This window comes from Malaclemys terrapin, chromosome 4, assembly GCF_027887155.1.
Source record: "Malaclemys terrapin pileata isolate rMalTer1 chromosome 4, rMalTer1.hap1, whole genome shotgun sequence".
Lineage (NCBI taxonomy): Eukaryota > Metazoa > Chordata > Testudines > Emydidae > Malaclemys > Malaclemys terrapin.
Window position 1 is genome coordinate 3,295,308 of NC_071508.1, and position 24,039 is coordinate 3,319,346.

Below are 24,039 nucleotides of genomic sequence, written 5' to 3' on the forward strand. Positions count from 1 at the left end.
GGCCAATGACAGCAGGTGGTTCTTTCAACGCATTAGGAAAGACAGTCATTGTGACAATTTTCAGAATTCTCGTTCCCTAACTATCTCTTGGATGTCAAAACTGGGTCCCCTTCTCCTCCCCACAACTCTGGATGGCTGGTAAATGGGGGTAGGTGGGAGAAATGGGGTCTTTCTCATTTCTTATCAAATGGTTAGAAGTGAGAGTCTGTTCTCTCTCCTTCCTCTGGACATTCACTGCTCACCCGCGGCTGGGAAACACTCCTCAGAATTATTATCTTGAGGGTCTCCAGAGCCTGCTTGAGGATCAAACCCTTGAATTTTGGCTGTGGCATTTGGGGATTAGAGTTTGGTCCTTAATACCCATAAACCTGTGACATACAGTGTTTCGGTGCTTTGAATACCTAGGAACAGTGACCATACCATTATCTAGGTAGCAGCAAAGAGTCCTGTGGCACCTTATAGACTAACAGATGTATTGGAGCATGAGCTTTCGTGGGTGAATACCCACTTCTTCGGATTCATGTCACATGCATTCGACAAAGTGCGTATTCAGCCACGAACGCTCATGCTCCAATACGTCTGTTAGTCTATAAGGTGCCACAGGACTCTTTGCTGCTTTTACAGATCCAGACTAACACGGCTACCCCTCTGATATTATCTAGGTAAATACTTATAGAGCTGCACAGACAAAGAAAATATAAGGCCTGGGATCCTACTGGCAGAAATCAGTGTAGCTTCATTTAGGTAAACAGGGCCAGGTTATGTAAATCCACATATCTCTATCGAAGTCAATGGGTCAGACTCCCCTGGTGAGTAAATGGATGTGGATTTTTTTAGAAGCAACACTAATACAAATAATAATTAATAATAGGTTTATATGACCGTGATAACTAACTCCTGCTCAGCATTTGTCCCAATTAACTTGCAAAATGAGAGGTCTTTCGATACAAAACTAATTTCTTTTGCTTCCTGTTCTTATGCCTTGTAACTATATCACAGACCCTCAATGAAATCCTTTGACACTACTGAGACCGTGTTCCCTTTGATATCACTAAAAGATGGTTTTAAAGTGGCCCTGGTGTGATGCAATAGACGCAAATCTAATTCCAGTTTTCAGCTATAGGCCCACAACATCAAAAGTTAGGAGGCTGATGAAATACAAAATTTAATTGCTTTCCAAATGATGCCAGTGTCGGAGTTCGATCCCCAGGTGCATGACTTTTTATGTAACTTACTTTACCTATTTCTGCTTCGGCTTACTCCTCCGGGAGATGAACGACTGCCAGAATAAGAGAGTGGATTGGTCCGCGAGATGGAGAGAAGCTGCCCAATTAGGTCAGGCTCTGCCAGCAAGGACAGAAATAGCCATTGCTCCATTCTGAGCTCAGAGGGACCTTGGTATTAAAATTTCACTGAAAGCTGATGGCTTCACGTCCTCCCCAGATCCCTAAGTGAGTCATTAGTGACCTCCAGACTGCATAGAGGGACCCATAGAATACATTTTATTTCTGGGCATGAGGGTGAGGTTTATACATCAGCAGACAGCACTGCGCTGACTGGCCAATGTCATAGTTTAAACAACTCTCTCTAAATCAGGTTTCCAATGCTGTTCACACCGAAGGACTTTTTCTCCATAGCAGGTGAAAGCAGTGGAGATTAAACCAGACCTCACTCAGGAAAGCATCGGCAACGCATCCCATGTAAGTGTCCTGTGTCTCTGTCTGTCTGTCTGTCTGTCTGTCTGTGAGACATCCATCAGCCTGCACTAAATGCAAGACTTAGTTGAAGCCTCATTACTCTTCTGCTAGGGCCATAGTCTAAGTTGTGTTTCTGGGAGATTGTCTGAGTTACTTCTTCTTTCTCTCACAGATAAATTAAAGCACAAAGGGCCAGATATTTAAAGGTACATTTAGATATTTGTCCCTAATCCCATTGATGTTAATGGGAGTAATTCACTTCAGGGACGTTAGACTGGGAGGGGACCCTAGTGCTGAATCGGTCTAATTAAATTTTCCCCTTTGATGAACGTGTTTTCCTTTCTCTTTTTGTTGTTTTGTTGGTTGCTCTCTGAATTTACCATGAGTTAGGGCTGGTGAAACACGGTGGTTTGACAGAGCTGGAGAAGTGACTTCTGCAATGATCACCAGAACAGGTGCCCACCACACACACACACACACACACACACACACACACACACACACACACACACACACACACACACTGCCCCAACAATGAGTCTCAGGCATGACTATGAAAGACTGCCCCACCTTTCCATACACACAATATTTGTGACAGGGGACTTCAGTTGCCACGATTCATTCAGACCTTGTCCTCGGTTGACGGACCAAGCGGGACAGCTAGTGCCAATCACGGTGGTGGTTTTTGCCACCTGTCCAGTAAGGAAGTGTACTGAGATCTCACCAACTCATTCCTCACATGCCTCTGAACAGCCAGCAGCTCGCAATGGTGTGAGACCTCCCTCGCTGAACTGACATATCAATAGGTGAGCTAGAGGGGGAAAGAATCAGTAACCCACAACCAGTGCAACAGATTATGCAGCCCTTAGTCCCTTGGGTAGACCGTCAGCATATGAAAACTATCTGGACTACAGGTGCATGGACATCCCATATGGAGCCTCACTCTCCTAGGTCTCTGCTGGTTTGAATACAACCTATTTGTAGTCATTGAAAATCATTCCCCTCTGATGGCCAATTTGAAATGAACCGAGGGTTTGAGTCTGGTTCCTAGACCCCCCATTGTAGAAATCCATAGTAGGCACCTGAAATCCAGGGGGAATACACCCACAGTAAGAGGCAGTCCCTGCCCCAAACCGTCTAAACAGACAAGAGAGACAAAGGGTGGGAGAGGAAACAGCGGCGAAGTGACTTGCCCAGAGTCACACAGCAGGTCTGTGGTAAAGCCAAGGACAGAAGTCAGATCTGCCAAGTTCCAGGTCATTGTCCCAGCCCCTGGACACATCGCCTCAGGCTGTCTTCTCCTAGAGTCTGGTCTTCCCACTTCAAAGTGTGACAGACCCAGACCAGTGGGGTACAGGAGTCTGGTAGAGGGCAAATATACTGGTCACTGGATGAGTAGTTTTCTGTTCCCTGAGTGGCTGCACTAGAGTAATCAGGAACCTGCTAGGACCAGGTAAGGCAGGCAGACTAATTAGGACACCCGGAGCCAATTAAGAAGAAGCTGCTAGAATCAATTAAGGCCGGCTAATCAGGGCACCTGGGTTTTAAAAGGAGCTCACTTCAGTTTGTGGTGAGAGTGTGAGGAGCTGAGAGGGAGAGGTGCAAGGAGCTGAGAGGGTGGCAGTTTTTCAAAGGGACACTATTAAGGGCCCAAAAGCAAGCTATTCCGCTGGTTAGGAAAGATAGAAAATGTGGCAAATGTTATGTTATCTAGCAACTCACCCATGGCAGGGGACTCCTCAACTTGGTGACTGGGTTGGCTTTGCACTCACTTTGTGCTACCAGCCTGGTGCATGGGGCTGGAAATGGGGGAAAGATTTGGCTCATCCTGGAAAATCATATGAAGTGCAATGTAACACCTCCCAGTGGAAAGGAGGGTGTCTGTCTCTATAAGAGTACAAGAGACAGAGCTTTCCTCAATTCCACCCTCACCCCCTACCCCACATTCATAAATGGTTGAGGGACTTATTTCTCTTTTCACCATGAGACATTCATTCACTGTAACAGGACTTCTCTAAAGACATGCCACACCATTGACAAATTCAGACCGAAAATATGGGGCACATTTTTAACAGTGAAGGTAATTAACTACTGGAACAATTTACCAAGGGCCGTGGTGGATTCTCCATCAATGACAATTTTTAAATCAAGATTGGAGGTTTTTCTTAAAAAAATCTGCTCTAGGAATGATTTGGGGGCAGTTCTCTGTCCTGCATTGTACAGGTAGTCAGACTAGATGATCACAAAGGTCCCATCTGGCCTGGAAATCCATGAATCTAGGTTTTGACAGAGCCTTGCCCTCCTGTGTGACATCACTAGAAGGCAGGGGATAGTCATAGAATCATAGAATATTAAGGTTGGAAGAGACCTCAGGAGGTCATCTAGTCCAATCCCCTGCTCAAAGAAGGACCAACACCATCTAAATCAATAATTTACATTCTGTCTTCATTAGCTTGACCAGGGACAAGGGGCTGCTGCTAGGACATTCTCCATGAGAGTGATTGTGCAGTAAAGGCCCATCTGTATTACAGAAATAACCGAGTGGTGGGATCTGTAGGAAGAGAATTCAAATTTGCAGTGCACTTGAGCTGCTGGTGTTATGACTGAGTCATGTCACAAGACTAAAGCTCTGAACACTAAAGCTCTTGACTTACGAGGAGAGGCTGAGGGAACTGGGGTTATTTAGTCTGCAGAAGAGAAGAGTGAGTGGGGTTTGACAGCAGCCTTCAATTACCTGAAGGGGGGTTCCAAAGAGGATGGAGCTCGGCTGTTCTCAGTGGTGGCAGATGACAGAACAAGGAGCAATGGTCTCAAGTTGCAATGGGGGAGGTCTAGGTTGGATATTAGGAAACACTATTTCACTAGGAGGGTGGTGAAGCACTGGAATGGGTTCCCTAGGGAGGTGGTGGAATCTCCTTCCTTAGAGGTTTTTAAGGCCTGGCTTGACAAAGCCCTGGCTGGGATGATTTAGTTGGTGTTGGTCCTGGTTTGAGCAGGGGTGGGACTAGATGACCTCCTGAGGTCTCTTCCACCCTAATCTTCTATGATTCTATGACACTAGGGTGACCAGACAGCAAGTGTGAAAAATCAGGACAGGGGGTGGGGGGTAATAGGAGCCTATATAAGAAGAAGACCCAAAAATCGGGACTGTCGCTATAAAATTGGGACATCTGGTCACCCTATATGACACTTATGTTATTGGACAAGAGAGATTCCCTATCCCAAAGGGCACCAGCTCTGATGAGGCCTGAGAACCAGGGGTAGAGGAGGAGTGGGAGGCAGGGTGAAGGAGCTGAGAGGAGAAGACTGAGGATGGACAAGTTAGAGAAAGAGAGAGGGGTAGGAACATGGGAAAGGGGATGAATGGAAGGAGATGAAATGCTAGATTATAACCTTACAATTTGCCCTGAGTATGGGTCAGTGGGTTGCTGCACCACCCAAGGAGATCAGAAACAGTCACAGTTTCTGTTATGCTTCATGGGGGGAGGAATAACTAATCATCCTGGAGCAGCCTACACCCTTACCCACCAGGCAGAGTGCAGGCAGTCAACTACTCTATATGGTGAGTAATGGGGTGGAGCCGGGGTTCCTCCCACTCCTTATCATCCTCCCCGACCGCTTGCTCCCAGAGGGGTGTATTGGGTGAGCAGCTCCTGCCATCTCCATCATGGCCAGAATCCATGATTTGAGCAGCATTGAGCAAGGGGCAAGGGGAGAGGTCTTATTCTCCCTAGCTGAGGAAAGACTGTGACAATCTAGCTCTGAGAGAGGGGGAAGGGAGAATGGAAATCACGCCATGAAAAGACTTAGGGAAAAGAGACGGGGAGAGAAGGGAGAATAAAATAAATAAATAAAGGAGATGTTGCTGGTTAATATTATTATTCAGCAGCGTGCATGGGGGTCAGCGTGGGATACCAGACTGATTCTGGGGTGTGCTTGCTGTCATTAGAGTCTTGGGGTTGGAAGAAGGACGACAACATCATTTTGTAGGACAAGGGGGGATTTGGAGACACGGACATCTTACACTGGGGTAACTCCATTGACATCCCATTTTCTCCCTCAATCTCCTTTCCTCCCCACTCCCATGATATTCCTCACACACCCTCCGCTCTTCATGCAGCTCACAGTGAAAGCAGCAGAATGAAACATACCCCTAGCTCTGCCCTGGGTAACTCTGCAGAAATGGGACCTTTAAATAACAAAAAAAGCAAAGAGTCCAACAGATTAAACGCCAGTGTACGAGTTACACTGGGGGTGGCTTTGGCCGACCCAGTGCGTTTTAATTGTGTGTTGTGCACCTTGGTGAACACAATTGCTTCAGGGATCAGGTCCCCCAGGTCACCAAGAACAGTGTAAAACCTCCTGAGTTCTCCAGAGTAGCAGCTTCTCTTGATGGGGGAAGCAAAGACACATCTCTCTATCTTCTGCAGGTACATGCGGTTGGACTGAATCATGCTTGCATACAAATTCAGATACTGAGGTCATCAGCAGGGATTGAACCAAGATCTTTGGAAGCCAAAACATCACTTTCTCTGTCTTGTGCTAAAGAAAAAAAAACCCTCATCTTTTGGAGAAAGAAGCAGTTTACAGGTGCGGGGGTATGTGCATTATATTATGACTCTGGGATTTCATACAAACAAATGCAAAGCCGATTTTCATTTTCTGAACAGGCTTAATTATCACACTAAGTAAGTGGGTCACACTAAGTAACCCAGAACTGAAATGCCAGAGCACAGAGCTCACCTTTTTATGAACTGGGGAGAGCTCCGATAGGCTGAAAACAAGGGGTGAGAGTTTCTGTCAGACATTCTCATGCAATAGTCAAAAGTCACTATTCGCTGCTGTGCTTACAGACCAGCAATGCCCATGTTTTGGGCATAGTTAACCCACTTGTTCTTACATTTATGCTGTGTGTCCATTTTATCAGATAACTGGAATAATCAGCTATGAACATCTGCCTTGGTGGACTAAGGCCTTTTCTTGATTCAGCAGGAGAGTCCCCTAAGAAACTAACCTCCATCATTTCTTCACTTTCTCTCCTTATAGGAAGGGATAGAATTCCTGAGCCACCTGCCTACCCGTGTCACCGCAGCTCCCTGATCTTCGTTCAGAGGAGATGGAAAAGGGAAATCACTCAACGGTGACTGAGTTCATTCTCTCAGGACTGACAGATCGTCCGGAGCTTCAGGTCCCTCTCTTTGTGCTGTTCCTAGTGATCTACATTGTCACCCTGGTAGGGAATCTGGGGATGATCGTGTTAATCCAGATTGACCCCCGTCTCCACACCCCCATGTACTTTTTCCTCGGTAATTTGTCTTTCTGTGATCTCTGCTATTCCTCTATAATTTCCCCTAAGATGCTGCTGAACTTCTTAGCCGAGAGTAAAAGGATTTCGTACACTGCCTGTGCTGTGCAAATGTATCTCTTTGGTACTTTTGGTCACGTTGATTGCCTCCTGCTGGCTGTGATGGCGTATGACCGTTATGTGGCCATCTGTAACCCACTGCTCTATACGGTCACCATGTCCAGGTGGCTCTGTCATCAGCTGGTGGCTGGGGTGTACGCTGTGGGCTTGCTGGACACAATGGTACACACCATTTTTACTTTTCGTTTATCATTCTGCAGCTCCAATGTCATCAATCATTTCTTCTGTGATTTTCCGCCGGTATTGTCGCTCTCCTGCTCCGACACACGCGTCAACGAGATTGTGATGTTTGCCTTGATTGGCTGCGTGGTCGTGAGCAGCCTTGTGATCATTCTCCTCTCCTACACCTATATCATCATCACCATCCTGCGGATCCGCTCCGCCGAGGGCAGGCGCAAAGCCTTTTCCACTTGCACCTCCCACCTGACGGCCGTGGCCATGTTCCATGGCTCCCTCCTCTTCATGTATTTCCGACCCTCCGCCAGTTACTCCCTGGATACTGACAAAATGGCCTCTGTGTTCTACACAGTCGTGATCCCCATGCTGAACCCCCTGATCTACAGCCTGAGGAACAAGGAGGTGAAAGACGCCCAGTGGAAAGTGATGCACAAATTGCTAACCTTCTCTTGAGCCTGTTTACTCCATACTGAGTTACTGACTGGGAGGCGGAAGCAGGAGAACTCAGTTCCCACTCCCCTGCAATCTCATTTCTCATCATGCTTGTTATCACTGTGAACTATTTGTATTGTTTTTTTCTTTCTTTTATTGTGTTCCAACAATGTCTGGCAGCCTCAGAAAGGTTCACGAAGGTTGCGACGCTTCCTTGGGGAATTCAAGCCTGTGAGTCACCCAGTCTCTCCCATGCATCAGTGAGCAAGGGACTTGCAGGGGCTAAATTATGTGTCAGCTCTCTGACCCGCCAGTTTGTTAACCCTCCTGCATCCCCCCCAACCAATCTCCTCCAAAGGTCAGCCAGCCTCTACTTTGCCTCACAGGTCACCTCAGTTGCACTCCAATCCTGAAAGTTCCTTGAAACGTGTTCCCCAGCAGTATCCAGCCCCTAGCCCTCGACTCTCTCAGAAATGACTGAGTCCACTGTCTCCAGAAAGATAGTATAAGCACCAGGCTGCTAGATTGGCTGAGGATTTGTGCTTTAATATATTACACTGAGATGAACTGACTGTAAAACCAAGAATACCTTTACTAAAAAAGAGCAGAGGTTTAAGCAAAGATAATAGAAACAGAAAATGGTTACAAATGAAAGAAAAAGTACAATGCATTTTCCAGTGGCTAAAACTCAACAGGCTACAATCCTTATCTGAGGGCTTATCTCCATTACTAGGTGGGTCTACGCTGCAGCGACCGATCCACCAGCGGTCCATGCCAAATGCACTCCCGTTCACTCCGATTCTCCACCAGAACGAGACGAGTAAGGGGAGTTGACGGGACAGTTTCTCCCATCGATCCAGCCTGGTGTGGACCCCGCGGTAAGTAGATCTAAACTACGTCAACTTGAGTTACGCTACTAACATAACTCAAATTGCGTAGCTTAGCTCGACTTTTCCCTGTAGCGTAGACCTGCCCGGAGACTGTTTCTCACTTAAAGGCACCTCTCTGTGGCACCAACCCACCTGGCTGGGGATCGACTGTTCATGGACCTCTTTGTCCCCTCAGTGATGAAGCACAAAATGTCTTTTCCCCTTCTTCTTATAGTCCAGTATGCCTTTGAAATGTATTCTTGTGCCTCCAGAGTTCCTCTGCCCTGCTGGTGTGTGAATGCCTTGCTGTCTATGCTGGTTTTCTCTCCCTTTTGTTAATGGGCTTTTCCAGTTGATTTCAAATGCAAATATAATTCTCATTGTCTTTGGCTTACCCTGTTCCATTTACATTGGAGACCTAGGCAGACAGATGTGACCGGATGTCCGGGAGTGGCTCAAAAGTGTAAATACCAACCCAAGGGCAGACTATTAACAACCAGGGCGCAAACCCCAAATTGGTTGTGAGTTCTAGGCTTAGATTTCACTTACTGATTTGCAAGTGTAAACTCCTCGGGCACTATAACAGCCTTAACATGGAGTCAAAGACAGTCTCCTTGGGTACTTTATCTATCTTGCCACCCATGTAAGGTTACTTTTGTGATAGATGGTTTCTTACACCAAAGATCTCAGCAATCTTAATATTTCTCCCAGTCCTAAAGGACCAGTCGCTTACCCTAGGTCAATTGCACCTTAGATCTCACACTGAAGACACATGTAGTCAATCCTATAAGAAACCATCTAAAGATTTATTAACTAGGAAAAAAGAAATGAGAGTTATTTACAAGGTTAAAGCTGGTCAACATACACACACAGATGAGTTAATCAGGTTTCAAAAGGTAATAGAAGCTTCTATAATAAGCAACTGCATGTATCTTTCAGGGCTAAACCAGGCCAAGTACTGGGGATCTTATGCCTAGTAATCTTTGCCCCTCGGAGTCCAAGCAGAAGAAAAGACAGTTCTTCCTTTTTAGTTTTTTTTTTTAATTATTTTTTAAATTATTATTCTGCTTCAATTGCAAGTGGAACTGTTGGGAGCAATTCACTTGCACATCTCCTCTTCAGGGAGTGGGAGGGATCCGTCAATGAAGTCTGTTGTTCTCTGACGTTCCACAATGGTTTGCGGGTGTTGATGGATCTCCTTTGTTGGACAGAAGATACCATCTCCTGTTAGAAACAAGGAGTCCGGTGGCACCTTAAAGACTTAACAGATTTATTAGGGCATAAGCTTACCCTAATAAATCTGTTCGTCTTTAAGGTGCCACCGGACTCCTCGTTGTTTTTGTGGATACAGACTAACACGGCTACCCCCCGATACATGTTAGAAACTGTTAATGCTTTTCTCCTGTCTGGTGATTTCCTGTTACAAGCACTTAAATATAACCTAATAACATGAGATAGAGGTATTATAAGTGAGAATAATGCTGGCAGAAACTTACAAGCATTTCATAGCATCTAAACTCTAAACACATTCCTATAATCCTAATGCCTATTTTAACAATACAAACACGCAGGAGAGCCAGACTGGTTCCAGCTTTCGCACGAGCTGGCATGTGGTCTGCCAGTGTCACAAGGTAAACCAACTTATTTATCTTGGATAAACTTGTTTACCAGCGCTGCCTGGTTTCCTCGTTTGAGCATATTGTTAGTACATATCCATAGATTTTTAATTGTTACATCACACAATGAGTATGAAGACCAGTATGATATAAGTTTTCATTTGATGCCTTACACAATGTTCTTTATAGATAAATACCATCACAGCAACACATTAGGTGTAGTGAGTTTGTCAGGGCTGACAGGAATTGCTTAACATGACCTTGAGCTCTTTGCCAGTGGGCACTGAGGGGTTGATAGGGTTACAAAGATACCAGTTTCAGACGTATAAATATACAAATATATGTGATGTGCTTTGCAAGTACGCAATTGTCTGTGTTGAGAGAGAACTAGGGTGCCTAATCCATCTTCCTCTCCTTTGCCATGGAGTTGGTTTCATTATACAGTTGCAAGTGTGGAGTGCAGGATTTCTGTGGCTGAACCAAAGGGAAGTTCACACACCGTGCTGGTTCTCTGCTGTTCTTTATGTGTTCTGTGTGGTCAAAATCAGTTGTCGAGATTGTCACCTGGCTTGTTGTCCATGCACCAAGCATGGAAAGAGGCTTTCACTCAGAATGGCCTTTATTTTAGGTTAAGAGAGCAACAACACAAGTTAGAGCAAATGTAAAGTTTCTATGAGAGCGCAATGTTTGTGGACACTGCCAGCAATGCCCCTCTGCCATGTACATTGGTCAAACCAGACAGTCTCTACGCATAAGAATAAATGGACACAAATCAGACATCAAGAATTGTAACATTCAAAAACCAGAAGACGAACACTTCAAGCTCCCTTGACACTCAATAACAGATTTAAAAGTCGTCATTCTTCAACAAAAAAACTTCAAAACCAGACTTCAACAAGAAACTTGCAGAACTGGAAATAATTTGCAAACTTGACACCATCAAATTAAGCCTGAATAATAAAGATTGGGAGTGGCTGGGTCACTACAAACTTATTTTCCCTCTGTTGATACTCACACCTTCTTGTCAACTGCTGGGAATGGGCCACATCTACCTTGATTGAATTGGCCTCATTAGCACCACAAAAAGTAATTTTCCCTCTGTTGATATTCACCCCTTCTTGTCAACTATTGGGAATGGGCTACATCAACCCTAATTGAATTGGCCTCGTTAGCACTGACCTCCCCTCTCGGTAAGGCAACTCCCACCTTTTCATGTGCTGTATATTTATACCTGCTTACTGTATTTTCCACGCCATGCATCGGATGAAGTGGGTTATAGCCCACAAAAGCTTATGCACAAATATATTTGTTAGTCTCTAAGGTGCCACAAGGACTCCTGGTTGTTTTTACTGATACAGACTAACACGGCTACTCCTCTGAGACCTCTGGGACAGTGACCTGATTACCAAAATGGCATCTCGGGGTGGGGAGGCGGGGTGGCATTTTTTGTAAAAGAGAAATAAACAGGAAAAAAAAGTCATATCCCACATAACATATTTACACCACATGCCATGTTTATTGTGAGTTCTTGCTTTTTGGTCTACTGGAAAATATTCTAGACCCTGAAGAGCAGGGATTCAGGGACCATTACAGCTCAGGGGACTGTGAATGGGACATGGATAGAGCTGGACCTGCCTTCAGTTTGCTGGGAAAAAAAATTCCGCTTCACCCCAAACCGAAAACGGCCGTAAATATTGGTGAATTAAAAAAGGCGACAAAACAAAAATATTCATTTTGGGTTGAATGAATCATTTCAATACCCCTACTTTCAGCGGCGACGCGTGAGAGGGGTGAACTGGGTCATGTGCCTTTTTTCACAGCGTCCCACGCAGGCCCACCCACTTTTCCGTCAGTGCCCCATCCCCGATTTTCAAGAGTCGCTCCTGACCATTTTACCATCTCCTCCTCCGACGTGGCGCCCAATTCCTGCCCCCCCCCCAAATGGATAAAACTATTTGTGGAAAGTTTCACCCTCTTCTAGCTCCATTTTGTGTCTTGGTCACTGCGTCAAGTGATGATGATGAGCAGGGGAGTGCACAAAGGGGGACGAGCAGGGGCATGGGCCCCCCAGAATCTCTGCCACTGCCTGCAGCTTCTGAATCAGCCCCTGCCCCAAGATTGCCTCCCCCAAGCCCGTCCTCCCCCCTTTCTGCCAGGGGGGAAGCTGGGGTGACCATGGCTGGAGGTGTGCCTGGGAAAGGCACTCCAGCTAACACTCCTGCTGAGCCCCACTAGGTGGCGCCCAGAACAGGGACGCCAGGCTGGTAGCAGAGTTCTGCTAGAGGGGGCCCGGGAAGCCCTGTCCCTTTCTTGCCGCAGCCTCCAGTTAGTGTTTGGAGCCTGGGACAATGAGGGGTGGAAGCAGTGGGGTGATGGGGGGATGGGTGGGGATCCCAGGGAGTCAGCAGGAGCTAAGGGGGGGGGGGAGCCAGCAGGGCCTGGGGGCATTGGGTGGGGGGTCAGTCTTTAAAGTGTCCCCCCCACAATAGTCACATTTAAATTCCACGTATACCCCTGATTATGAGTAGAATGGGTTATGGAGCCTTTCAACTTCAAGGCCCTTTGTGAATCTTGGGGTTAAAGGGCTAAGGGAGTGGACCGTCCGAACACTAAGCATTGTTGTTCTTAGCCTCAGCAGGCAATGCTAAAGAACTCATAAAGTGCTCTGGTAACTGCTGACACATGCAGTAAAAGTAGGTAGATAGATAGATAGATAGATAGATAGATAGATAGATAGATAGATAGATAGATAGATAGATAGATAAATTATATGTGAACCCTTGAATGAAATCTATCTCTATGTATTAAGGGTCAATATTAGCAGTGTTATTTTCACTTTGCTGATTTGCTGCTGACATCTATTTATAAATCTATCACATCTATTTAAGAATGGGTGGATTTGTTTGTAATAAAATAATCTCTCATCTCATATAAACCATATTTGCCTCTTCGCATTCTGACTAACCGGAGGTAGCATTTTCAAAGGCACCTGCTAATTATGAGTCTCTCTTGGACAGATATGAAAGAGGGGGCCCTAAACGCTTTCTGCCTCACTTGACCCACCTCTGAATGGGAGTAATCATTTTTGCCTGCCTTATAAGGATGCTGTGAAGGTTCATGAATGTGTTCAGGTCCTTGTATGGCCTCATCACCACAGTACCTCCCATCACCTCACAATCTTTAATGTATGTATCCTGACAACATCCCTGATAGGCAGGGCTGCATTATCCCCATTTTACAGATGACAAGCTGAGGCACAGAGAGATATGTCTCTCCTTAGGTGAACCTGGGATGTATGCAGTTGAGCCAGGAACCGAGCCCCAAAATCCAAAGTGCTCAGCAAGTGCCCAATCCACTAGACAATCTTGTCCACACATGGCAAGTGAGTAACAGTGGTGTAAAACCTGTATGTAAGAGAATGACAACTCAGCCCCTCAATCTATTCAGCAATGCTGTCTTCTCCTTTACAGTCAGCATGTATGTGTGTCTCCCAACTGCACAGTCTCTCATTGTCTCCAATACTGACTTTTTAGCTATTGGAGGGATTCCTTTGTGAATGTACATTACAAATCACATGTGCTGTCCAGGCAGCTTTGTAAACAGCTGGTGGCTGGGGTGTATGCTGTAGGGTGGGTGGATTCAATGATACACTCGTGTTCTACATTTCGGCTGTCATTCTGCAGCTCCAACATCATCAATCATTTCTTCTGTGACATCCCCCCGCTGCTGGCGCTCTCCTGCTCTGACACCCGCACCAATGAGATTGTGATGTTTGCTTTCATGTGCTGCATTGTAGTGAGCAACCTTGTGACTGTCCTCCTCTCCTATGTCTATATCACCTCCACCATCCTGCAGATCTGCTCCACTAATGGCCGGCGCAAAGCCTTCTCCGCCTGCACTTCCACTTGACCGCTGTGGTCCTGTTTCATGGCACCCTCCTCTTCATGTATTTACATCCCACCTCCAGCTATTCCATGGACACAGACAAAATGGCGTTAGTGTTTTACACGCTGGTGATCCCCATGGTGAAGCCCCTCATCTACAGCCTGAAAAACATGGAGGTGAAGGACGCCTTAAGGAAACTTTCCCCTACACTTCAGTTTAAACACACTGGATTAGATAAAACAATAAAACAAGTTCATTGACTACAAAGATAGATTTTAAATGAGTACAAATAAGGAGGCAAAGAAGTCAGACATGGTTACAAGAAAAAGAAAGCTAAAATGCAACTTGTGTCTAACTTAACAAACAATGTGAAATTCAAAGCAAAAGTTTTATCCCCACATGTTTTCAGCAGTCTTACTGATCAAACTTCTTAGGTCAGGATCCCTCCCCCAGTCCAAGCACTGCTTCCTTTATCCCTTCACATGCAGTGAATCAACGGGGAGAGAGAGAGATAGAGGGCAGGGGGATAACGCATATTCTCTCTTCCTTAGCTTGACCGGGTTTCTGGGTATGGACAAGGGGTTGCTGTTAGGACAATCTCTAAGGGACCCCTTTAATGACTTTAGGGGTCGGTAACAGTGTGGCACCCACCTCTCACAATCACCCCTTCTGGTTTTGAATGTCCATAGTCTTTAAACAGTCGCAGCCCTGGTATCTGGCCATACCCCCAAAGCTTCCTCCCTGGAGGCGACAGTTTTGTCTTTTCTGGGTCCTTCTGGCCCTAGCTCTCCAGCTAGGCCACTAAGTAGTTTGGATCATTTTAATCCCTTCCTCAGTGGCCTAAGCACTACTCAAGGTCCCAGATCACAGACCCTAAGAATAGCAGCCACACATCACTGTGTCCCCTTAACTAAACTGCTTTCAGCTCCCTTGGGCTACTGCCACATAGCCCAGCCTTGACTAATGCTTCACCTTTACATGAGGGCAAATGTACGTTCAGGCCCAGCAGCCAGCCAGGAGCGCTTTCTCATTCCCCCAGTCCCTGCCAGTTCTGAGCTGTCCATGGTGCTTCAGTTTCCTTTAGCCAGCCAGGAGTTCAGCAGAGCTACAGTGATTGACACCGGTGAGGGATCTGGGCCATTGACTTCTAAGAAACTATGCCAATTTACACCATTTGGGGATTGGTTCATTGACTTCATTTAAGTGACACAGATTTTCCATAGATTCATGACTTCTAGTCTGACCATTGGCTAACACAGGACATGGAACCTCAACCACTAACTAAAACTATTACATCTCTTTTAGAGAGCTACCTAGTCTTGATTTCAAGATGTCAAGTGATTGTGTCTTGGTACGTTGTCCCATTCACGATTCCATACGTGCTCAGATTCAGACCAGTTGAAGATCTGGCCCTTTGGCTTCAATGGAGCTAGGCTGATTTATACCATCTGTGAATCTGTCCCAATGACTCCCAGGGAGAGACATCCATTTACACCGGTAGGGGATGTGGTCTAATGGGTCATGTCCATGTTATGGTTACCTCTTTAAGCAAGTCTAGCAATATCCACCTGACCTAGGCACAGTGCAGAGAAGCCCTGAGCATCCTCATGGGCACAAGTTGAGGAATGTAGGACTTATGATGCCCAGTCCGCCTGTGTGATGTCACTAGAAGGCAGGGGCGTATGCACATTCTCTCTTCCCAAGCTTCACCAGGTTGCTGGGCAGGGACAAGAGGCTGCCACTAGGAACATATCCATGCAGGAGATTGTGCAGGAAGGGCTCATCCATATTTCAGAAGGAACCAAGTCCTGAGACCTGTAGGAAGAGAATGGATATTTTCAGTGCATAGGAACTGTTAGTGTTCCAACTTGGTCATTTCACAAGATGAAATCCCTGGCCATTCATTTTTATTCTTGAATTGCTTTTTTCCCATGAAATAAAAGGCATTTGCATAGAGAGTTGAAGGCTACTCTTTGCGTTTGAAACCATAAAAATCAAGATTTTCATCTCATCTGTCAAAACCTGCACCACCATCATCCAACACACCATTTTTATAATAGTGATTCCATTCAGAAGGGTCATTTCCATAGTTCCTTCTAAGGTGTGTGCCTGGGTGTTCGCGCACAAGGTTGTGAAGGGCCATTCCCCTAATTAGGTGCCTCGTCCCTGGGGAGAATGCACGCGTCAGATGAGGTGGTGGCCTTGGAAGGAATAGGGAGTAAGTGAGGGAGTGAGATAGGGAGTGAGGGGAAATTGGGACGTGCAGGGCTGTGCCAGCTGGAAAGAGACGTGACTCTACCCAACTCCAGGGCTGTGACTGCTGGGGACAGATGTCCCTCCTTCCCAGCCTCAGCTCAGTGGCTGCTGTTGCAGGAGAGAGACAGCTCTCCCCAAACAAATGCTAGAAAATAATGGAAATCACTTCTCCTGACAAGTGATTTCCATTAAGTTTTAGCATTTGTTTGGGGAGAGATATTGGAAACCATTAAGGCCAGAGCTTTGCTATCTGGTATAGTTTTGGCTCTTCAAAGTACTCCCATTGACTCATAGGTAGCAAGCAGCACTAGGTTTGGAGGAGGTGCTAGGTATTTGCTAGGATAAAGACCTTATTTGCAAGCTCTTTGAAATAGGGATCTCTCTGCAAACTCCAAAGCCATGTGTTAATGTCTTGCACAGCGTGTAAAAAAGTAATGAGTCCGTCTACTCCAAGTTTTTAACTTGGTGACACACACAATGTGAAACCAGGAGAACTTTGCCTGTTTCTACAGGGCTCTTTTGTGTTAGCACTGCATGGGCCCTAAACACTCATTTAAAATACCCATCACTAACCACTTGATGTTTTACTTCCCTTCGTATTTTCAGTGTTGTCACTTGTTTGTGTGTGGCTTTGTTTTGCTGTCTGTGTTGCTTTATTACTTATTTTTACTGTTCTCTGTGTGTGAAGTATTAATCAAATTAAGAGTTGAGATTCCAGAGAAATTGTATAATCCTGAGTGAATGCCTTTTACTCTCGTTTCCAATATCAGAAACTATTGTATTAATGTTTGCAGTGAGAGCATTTCTAGTTGACTCAGACATTTATTTAGCATCTTAAAGCTGAGCTCTGTGTGCAGATAATATGCATGCAAGTGGAATGGTTTTTTGAACGGCAGAAGTCCGTAGCATGCTAGTGTTTTGGCAGATGCTTCATTTTTCGAGAGCAACTTTACCTGAAGATTTAGTGGTCTATGGTAGGAGTAGGTTATATAATTGGCCTCTGGTGAATATTTTTTATGTTTTCACATAATGATCACAATGACTTTGTTTTATTTATAATGCTGTTTTCAGTACGCCACATTTTGCTGCGTTTACTAGCTTGAGTTGTTAGAAAGGATGATAAAAGACATGTACTCCAAGGGCAGTGTCCATTTTCTTTTTATTTGATTTCATATTAAATACGCATCTTAAGCAGTGCACCTTGTTAATTATTTAATATTCTTTCTTCTTCTTCCTACATAGCTATGAACTTTTTAAAATATATATTATATCTAGGTTTTGTATGGACAATAAATGACTTAGATATTGGTGCTGCACATAAAAACATTCCGTCTGCACATGGATAGAAAAAATTAGAGGGAACACTGGTCATTTCCAGCTTTACAGAGAAACACCAAATTAACAATGGAGGGCAGATGGCTGTGGTCTCCTCCTGAGCTCCTCTGGTCATCATGTGGTCTCCATCAAGCAAAATGCGTGAAACTATCCTTCCTACTTTGGGGAGTAACCCAGCAAGGGAAAGACATAGGATACCATGGTGATTGGGATCCTATAGATAGATAGATAGATAGATAGATAGATAGATAGATAGATAGATAATCTATCTTACATGTCTAACAGGTTTTACATTACACCTATTGGGGTCAGGACAATAATTTGATTCTGAAACAATTAGTACGTTTCAGCTGTATCTAATGTTATGTTCCTTTGATTCCAAACTTGTTGTAAGGCTGGTAGAAAATTTTTCTTGAGAAGTTTTTTTGATGGGAAATTGGATTTTCAATTCAACTATTTTTTCCATGAAATTATCTTTTCCCTGGAAATTATAAGATTTCCATCAAAAAGGCCAAACATCCCTCCTCCCCAAACCATGGCTGTGGGACTCTAGTGAAGTCCCAGGGCAGTTCAACAAGAGGAGAGACCATCATGCATCATGGAGGATATAGTCCATCCTGGGATCTTGGCGCATAGAAGAGATTGGTGGTGTGTGGTATTGGATGCTTACCCCATGTTATTTCCAAGCCGAAATGTGAAGTTTTCAGCAAAAGCTTTCAGTCTCCGCAACCAAACCCCCTTTGTAGATCAGCTCTACGCAGTACGCGGCTTGCATTGAAAACAGCAGGATGAAATATACCCCTAACCTCATACTCTGTAACTCTGATAGAAATTGCATCATTTAATAACACAGAAGGAAAGAGTGGGCGAAATTAATCCCCAGGGCATGAGTTACACCAAGGGTGGCTTTGGTTCATTGAGCACATTAATTAGGTGCTGTTTCTCTCTGAGCTCAGGTATTCCCAGTTGCTTCAGGAATCATGTCCCATAGATCACAAATCTCAGTATAAAACTTCCAAATGCTCCAAACTGGCAGTTTCTATCGATGAGGAAACACCATCACGCCCCTCTCTCTCTTCTCAGCAGGTACGTGCTATTGTCCTGAATTACAGTCACACACAAACATCCAGACATCATGGTGATCAGCAGGTATTGAATTCAGGACCTCCACACTAGAAGCCTCAACCCCAACTCCTACCCCTTCAGCTAAAGGAGCGACCTTCTTGCTTGGAAAAAATAGCCAATTACATAGTCACCGAAGCCAGTGCTTTCCATTATGTCTCTGAGTTTTCATACAGGCTAAAGTAAATGCCAGAAAGCTTAATTAGCACAGTAAGCAAGACTTACCCCAACCCGACATGCCAAGCCACAGAGTTCCCCTTGCCCAAAGAGGGTAGAAAGATTGACACTCCTTTACTCTCATCCCTTCTTTAGCTAAGGAATAATCTCTTCAGACTGATTCTCTCAGTCTCTTCAAGTCACTGTTTGCTGTTCGGATTAGTGAACAGGAGTCTTTGTGTGTGCGGCATGATTAACCTGTGTGTCATTATATTTGCACAGCATGTGCATTTTATCGAACACCTGGAATGACCAGCTGTGAACATCTGGCTCTGTGGACTAAGCCCTTCCCTGAGCAGATATTGATGTCCATTGAGAAACTGATCTCCATTTATCGTCACTTACTTCACTTCAGAGAAGGGACAGGTTTTCCGCACCGTCCACCTGCCCACATCTCTGTAGCTGCCTGTTTTCTGTTCAGAGGAGATGGAAAAGGGAAATCACTCGGAGGCGACTGAGTTCATTCTCTCAGGACTGACAGATCGTCCGGAGCTGCAGGTTCCCCTGTTTGGGGTGTTCCTACTGATTTATGGTATCACCCTGGTGGGGAATGGGGGGATGATCTTGTTAATCACCATTGATCCCCGACTCCACACCCCCATGTACTTTTTCCTCTGTAATTTGTCTTTCTGTGACCTCTGCTTTTCCTCGATAATTTCCCCTAAGATGCTGCTGAATTTCTTAGTTGAGAAGAAAAGCATTTCTTACACTGCCTGCGCTGTGCAAATGAATCTCTCTGTTGTCTTTACAGATGTTGAGTGCCTGTTGCTGGCTGTGATGGCGTATGACCGTTATGTGGCCATCTGTAACCCACTGCTCTATAGGGTCACCATGTCCAGGCAACTTTGTAACCAGCTGGTGGCTGGGGTGTACGCTGTGGGGGTGGTGGATTCAATGATAAATACGTTTTTTATATTTCGGCTGTCGTTCTGCAGCTCGAACATCATCAATCATTTCTTCTGTGACATCCCCCCGCTATTGGCGCTCTCCTGCTCTGACATCCGCAACAACGAGATTGTGGTCTTTGCTTTTACAAGCTGCATTACAGTGAGCAGCTTTGTGACTGTCCTCCTCTCCTATGTCTATATCATCTCCACCATCCTGCAGATCCGCTCCGCCGAGGGACGGCGCAAAGCCTTCTCCACCTGCACTTTCCACTTGACTGCTGTAGCCCTGTATTTTGGCACCCTCCTCTTCGTGTATTTACGTCCCACCTCCAGCTATTCCATGGACACAGACAAAGTGGCCTCAGTGTTTTACACGCTGGTGATCCCCATAATGAACCCCCTCATCTACAGCCTGAGGAACACGGAGGTGAAGGATGCCATGAAGAGAGCAATGAATAAACTCCTAACCAATTCTTGAAGCTGTTTAACTCTTTACTCATTTAGTGATGGGGAGTGGAAACAGGTGAATTCAATTCCCAGCCCATTGCAATGTAATTTTGCAGAGCCGGTGGGAGTATTGTTCATTATTGTATTGTTATTATTTTTAATTTGTTTGTATTCCAACAAGGTCTTCAGGCCCCAAATGAGATCAGTGGACAAAATACGGGAAGAATCACAGGTCCAGAAAGAGAGATTGATTCTATAAGCTGGTGGCTAGGGGCACCCACTTGGAGGGTGAGATGCTCAACTTCATATCTCTGTTCCAGTTGTTATTTAATTAGTTATCCACAGTAGAAGAACTTTGAAAGGAGAGATTGAGAGCAACCCAGACTGGAAGAGCACATCATTCAGGGGCTGGGATGCTTTCTGGAAATGCAGGAAATACAAGTACATAGTGTGACAGGTTCGGTCACAAAAACCCCCGTTGCGACTGTCACCTGATGTGCTAAAATTACCTCTGATTCCATTTTCCCTGCCAGCCTGGGCCTCCAGAACTCTGCCTTGTTGAGCCAGACACACTAGCCAGTTCCAACACAGACCAAGGGTCTGGGCCATGGCCGGAAAGCTGCAGATCTAGACTGAAACCAGCTCAGCAGGATACGTCTCTCCAGCACCCAGACACGTAGCTCCCAACGGGATCTAAACCCCAAATAAATCCATTTTACTCGGTATAAAGCTTATATAGAGTAAAATGATAAATGTAAAATGCCCTCTATATCACTGCAAGAGAGCTATGCACAAATGTTTGCCCACCAAGGTAACAATTACTTACACTGAGTTTATAAATAAATAAAAGTGATTTTATTAAGTATAAAAAGTAGGATGTAAGTGGTTTTAAGTAGTAACAGACAGAACAAAGTAAGACACAAAGCAAAATAAAACAGAACATGCAAGGCTAAGCTTAATACACCCAGAAATCAGTTACAAATGTTAACTTCTCACCCCAGTTGCTACTTCAGGTAAAATCTTTCTCAGGTCAGATGCCTTTTCTGACCTGGGTCCAGCCAGTTCTCACCCACCCCTGTGGTTACAGTCCTTTTGTTTCCAGGTGCTTGCAGGTATCTCTGTGGGGTGGGGAGGCCGTCTCTTACGCCAGCTGAAGACACTCATTGTTTGCTTCTCCCACTTTATATAGAACTTCCCTAAGGTGGAAAACCTTTGTTTGGAATTCCACCCCCGTCTGGAAAAGTAGCAGCTTCAAGATGGATTTCAGTATCAGGTGACATGGTTACATGTCACTGTAAGACCCCAGTCTCCATTCTTCCTGAGTTGGCCCACATGTACACAGGAAGGCTTGCAGGTAAACAGAGCCATTCACAGTTCAGTGATTCTGAAGCATCTTTAATGGCCTCCACTTAATACGTCTCCATCAGTGATACAAGTTTATATTTTATTCTCCTAACTCCAGATATTGAAATAGTCCATGCAAACAAATGGGATGATCACACTTAATAGATTATAACCTTCATAATGGTATGTTACATGGGGCACTTAGCATAAATCATATTCCAATTATGTCATATTCAGAAGCATATTTTCTTAAAGCATGTGGAATACAGTGTCACACACAGCTTTGCCCAGCACTGGACAGAAAGGGGAATTGAACCCAGATCTCCCACCTCACAGGTGAATACCCCAACTATTGGGCTAAACATTACAAAGGGAAGGACCATCACCACCTCTTACGGTGACCGTCTTGCGACCATCATCTAAATCCTCCGCCTGCACACACACATTGTTCTGGGACAAAACTATTAGCAGTATTTGTAACGTATTTGTGAATAGTTTCAGGTCAGTCCAAACGGTATTGTTTTTGACAAGAAATTATTAGTCCAGAAGAAATTCACCCATTTCTAGACACCTTTGTGTCCCAATGCTGGGAAATACTTAAGGAGACATTTGGAGAAGTGACCAACAAATAAAGGCTGCGGCTCATACATTTATTTAGCACTGAGTGGGTCCTAAACACTCATTTAAAATACTCATCATCAACCACTTGATGTTTTACTTCCCTTCATATTTTCACTGTTGTCACTTATTTGTTTGGGGATTTGTTTTGCTGTCTGTGTCACTTCATTACTTATTTTTACTGTTCTCTGCGTGTGAAGTATTAATCAAATTAAGAGTTGACATTCCAGAGAAATTGTATAATCCCGAGTGAATGCCTTTTACTCTCCTTTCCAGTATCAGAAACGATCGTATTAATATTTGCAGTGAGAGCATTTCTAGTTGACGCAGACATTTATTTAGCATCTTAAAGCTGAGCTCTGTGTGCAGATAATATGTATGCAAGGGGGATAGTTTTGTGAAGTCCGTAGCACGCTAGTGTTCTCGCAGATACTTCGTTTTTTGAGAGCAGTTTCCCCTGAAGATATTGTGGTCTATGGTAGGAGTAGGTTATTTAATTGGGTCTCTGGTGTATATTTGTATGCTTGCACTTAATGACCATAATGACTTTGATTTATTTATATATCTGTTTTCAGTATGCCACATTTTGCTGTGTTTACTAGCTTGAGTTGTTAGAAAGGATGATAAAATACATGTACTCCAAGGGCAGTGTTGATTTTCTTTTCATATTAAATAAGCATCTTAAAACAAGGGATAGTTAACAAGATGCACTGCTTAACATTCTTTTTTCTTCTTCCTCCATACCTATGAACATTTCAAAATATACATTATATCTAGGTTTAGTATGCACAATAAATGGCCTCAATATTGGTGCTGCACATAACAACATTCAGTCTACACATTCATGGAAAAAATTAGAGGGAACACTGGTCCTTTCCAGCTTTACAGAGAAGCACCAAATTAACAATGGAGGGCAGATGGCTGTGGTCTCCTCCTGAGCTCCTCTGGTCATCATGTGGTCTCCATCGAGCACAATGCATGAAACTATCCTTCCTACTTTGGGGAGTAACCTAGCAAGGTAAGGACATAGAATACCATGGTGATTGGCGTGTGATAGATAGATAGATAGATAGATAGATAGATAGATAGATAGATAGATAGATAGATGATCTGTAGTACTCTTACAGATCTTACATTCCATCTATTGGGGGCAGGACAATGAGGTGATTCTGAAACAATTAGTATGTTTCAGCTGTATCTAACTTTCTGTTCCTTTGCTTCCAAACTTGTTTCTCAGGTTGATTGAAAATTTAACTAGAGAAGGTTTTTGGATGGGAAATTGGATTTTCCATTCAACAATTTTTTTCGTGAAATTATCTTTTCCCTGGAAATTATCAGATTTCCATCAAAAAAGCCAAACTCCCCTCCTCTCCAAACCATGGCTGTGGGACTCTGGTGATGTTCCAGGGCAGTTCAGCAGGAGGAGAGACCATCATGCATCATGGGGGATATAGTCCAGCCTGGGAGCCTGGCCCATGGAAGAGATTGGTGGTGTGTGGTATTGGATGCAAACCAGTGGTATTTCCAAGCCAAAATGTTAAGTTTTCAGCCAAAAGCTTTCAGTCTCCACAAACAAACCCCATTTGTAGATCAGCTCTACATAGTACCCAACTTGCACTGAAAAGAGCAGGATGAAATATACCTCTAACCTCATACTCCGTAACTCTGGTAGAAATTGCATCATTTAATAACACAGTTGGAAAGAGTGGGCCA

At 44.6% G+C, this 24,039-nt stretch overlaps 2 protein-coding genes and 1 pseudogene across 2 annotated transcripts; all 3 read left to right on the forward strand.

The window, feature by feature from the left end:
* Window positions 1–210: 210 nt before the first annotated feature.
* LOC128835661 (olfactory receptor 1009-like) lies at window positions 211–7,752 on the forward strand. The gene is made up of 2 exons (XM_054025249.1): window positions 211–247; window positions 6,809–7,752. The coding sequence occupies exon 2, from the start codon at window positions 6,814–6,816 to the stop codon at window positions 7,750–7,752; it is 939 nt and encodes a 312-aa protein (XP_053881224.1). The 5' UTR covers window positions 211–247; window positions 6,809–6,813.
* A 2,456-nt stretch (window positions 7,753–10,208) lies between these two features.
* Window positions 10,209–14,718, forward strand: LOC128835564 (olfactory receptor 5AS1-like; annotated as a pseudogene).
* A 4,732-nt stretch (window positions 14,719–19,450) lies between these two features.
* On the forward strand, window positions 19,451–20,395 carry LOC128835666 (olfactory receptor 1009-like). Its single transcript, XM_054025253.1, has one exon. It carries the CDS (start codon window positions 19,457–19,459, stop codon window positions 20,393–20,395), a length of 939 nt encoding a protein of 312 aa, XP_053881228.1. The 5' UTR covers window positions 19,451–19,456.
* Window positions 20,396–24,039: the final 3,644 nt, after the last annotated feature.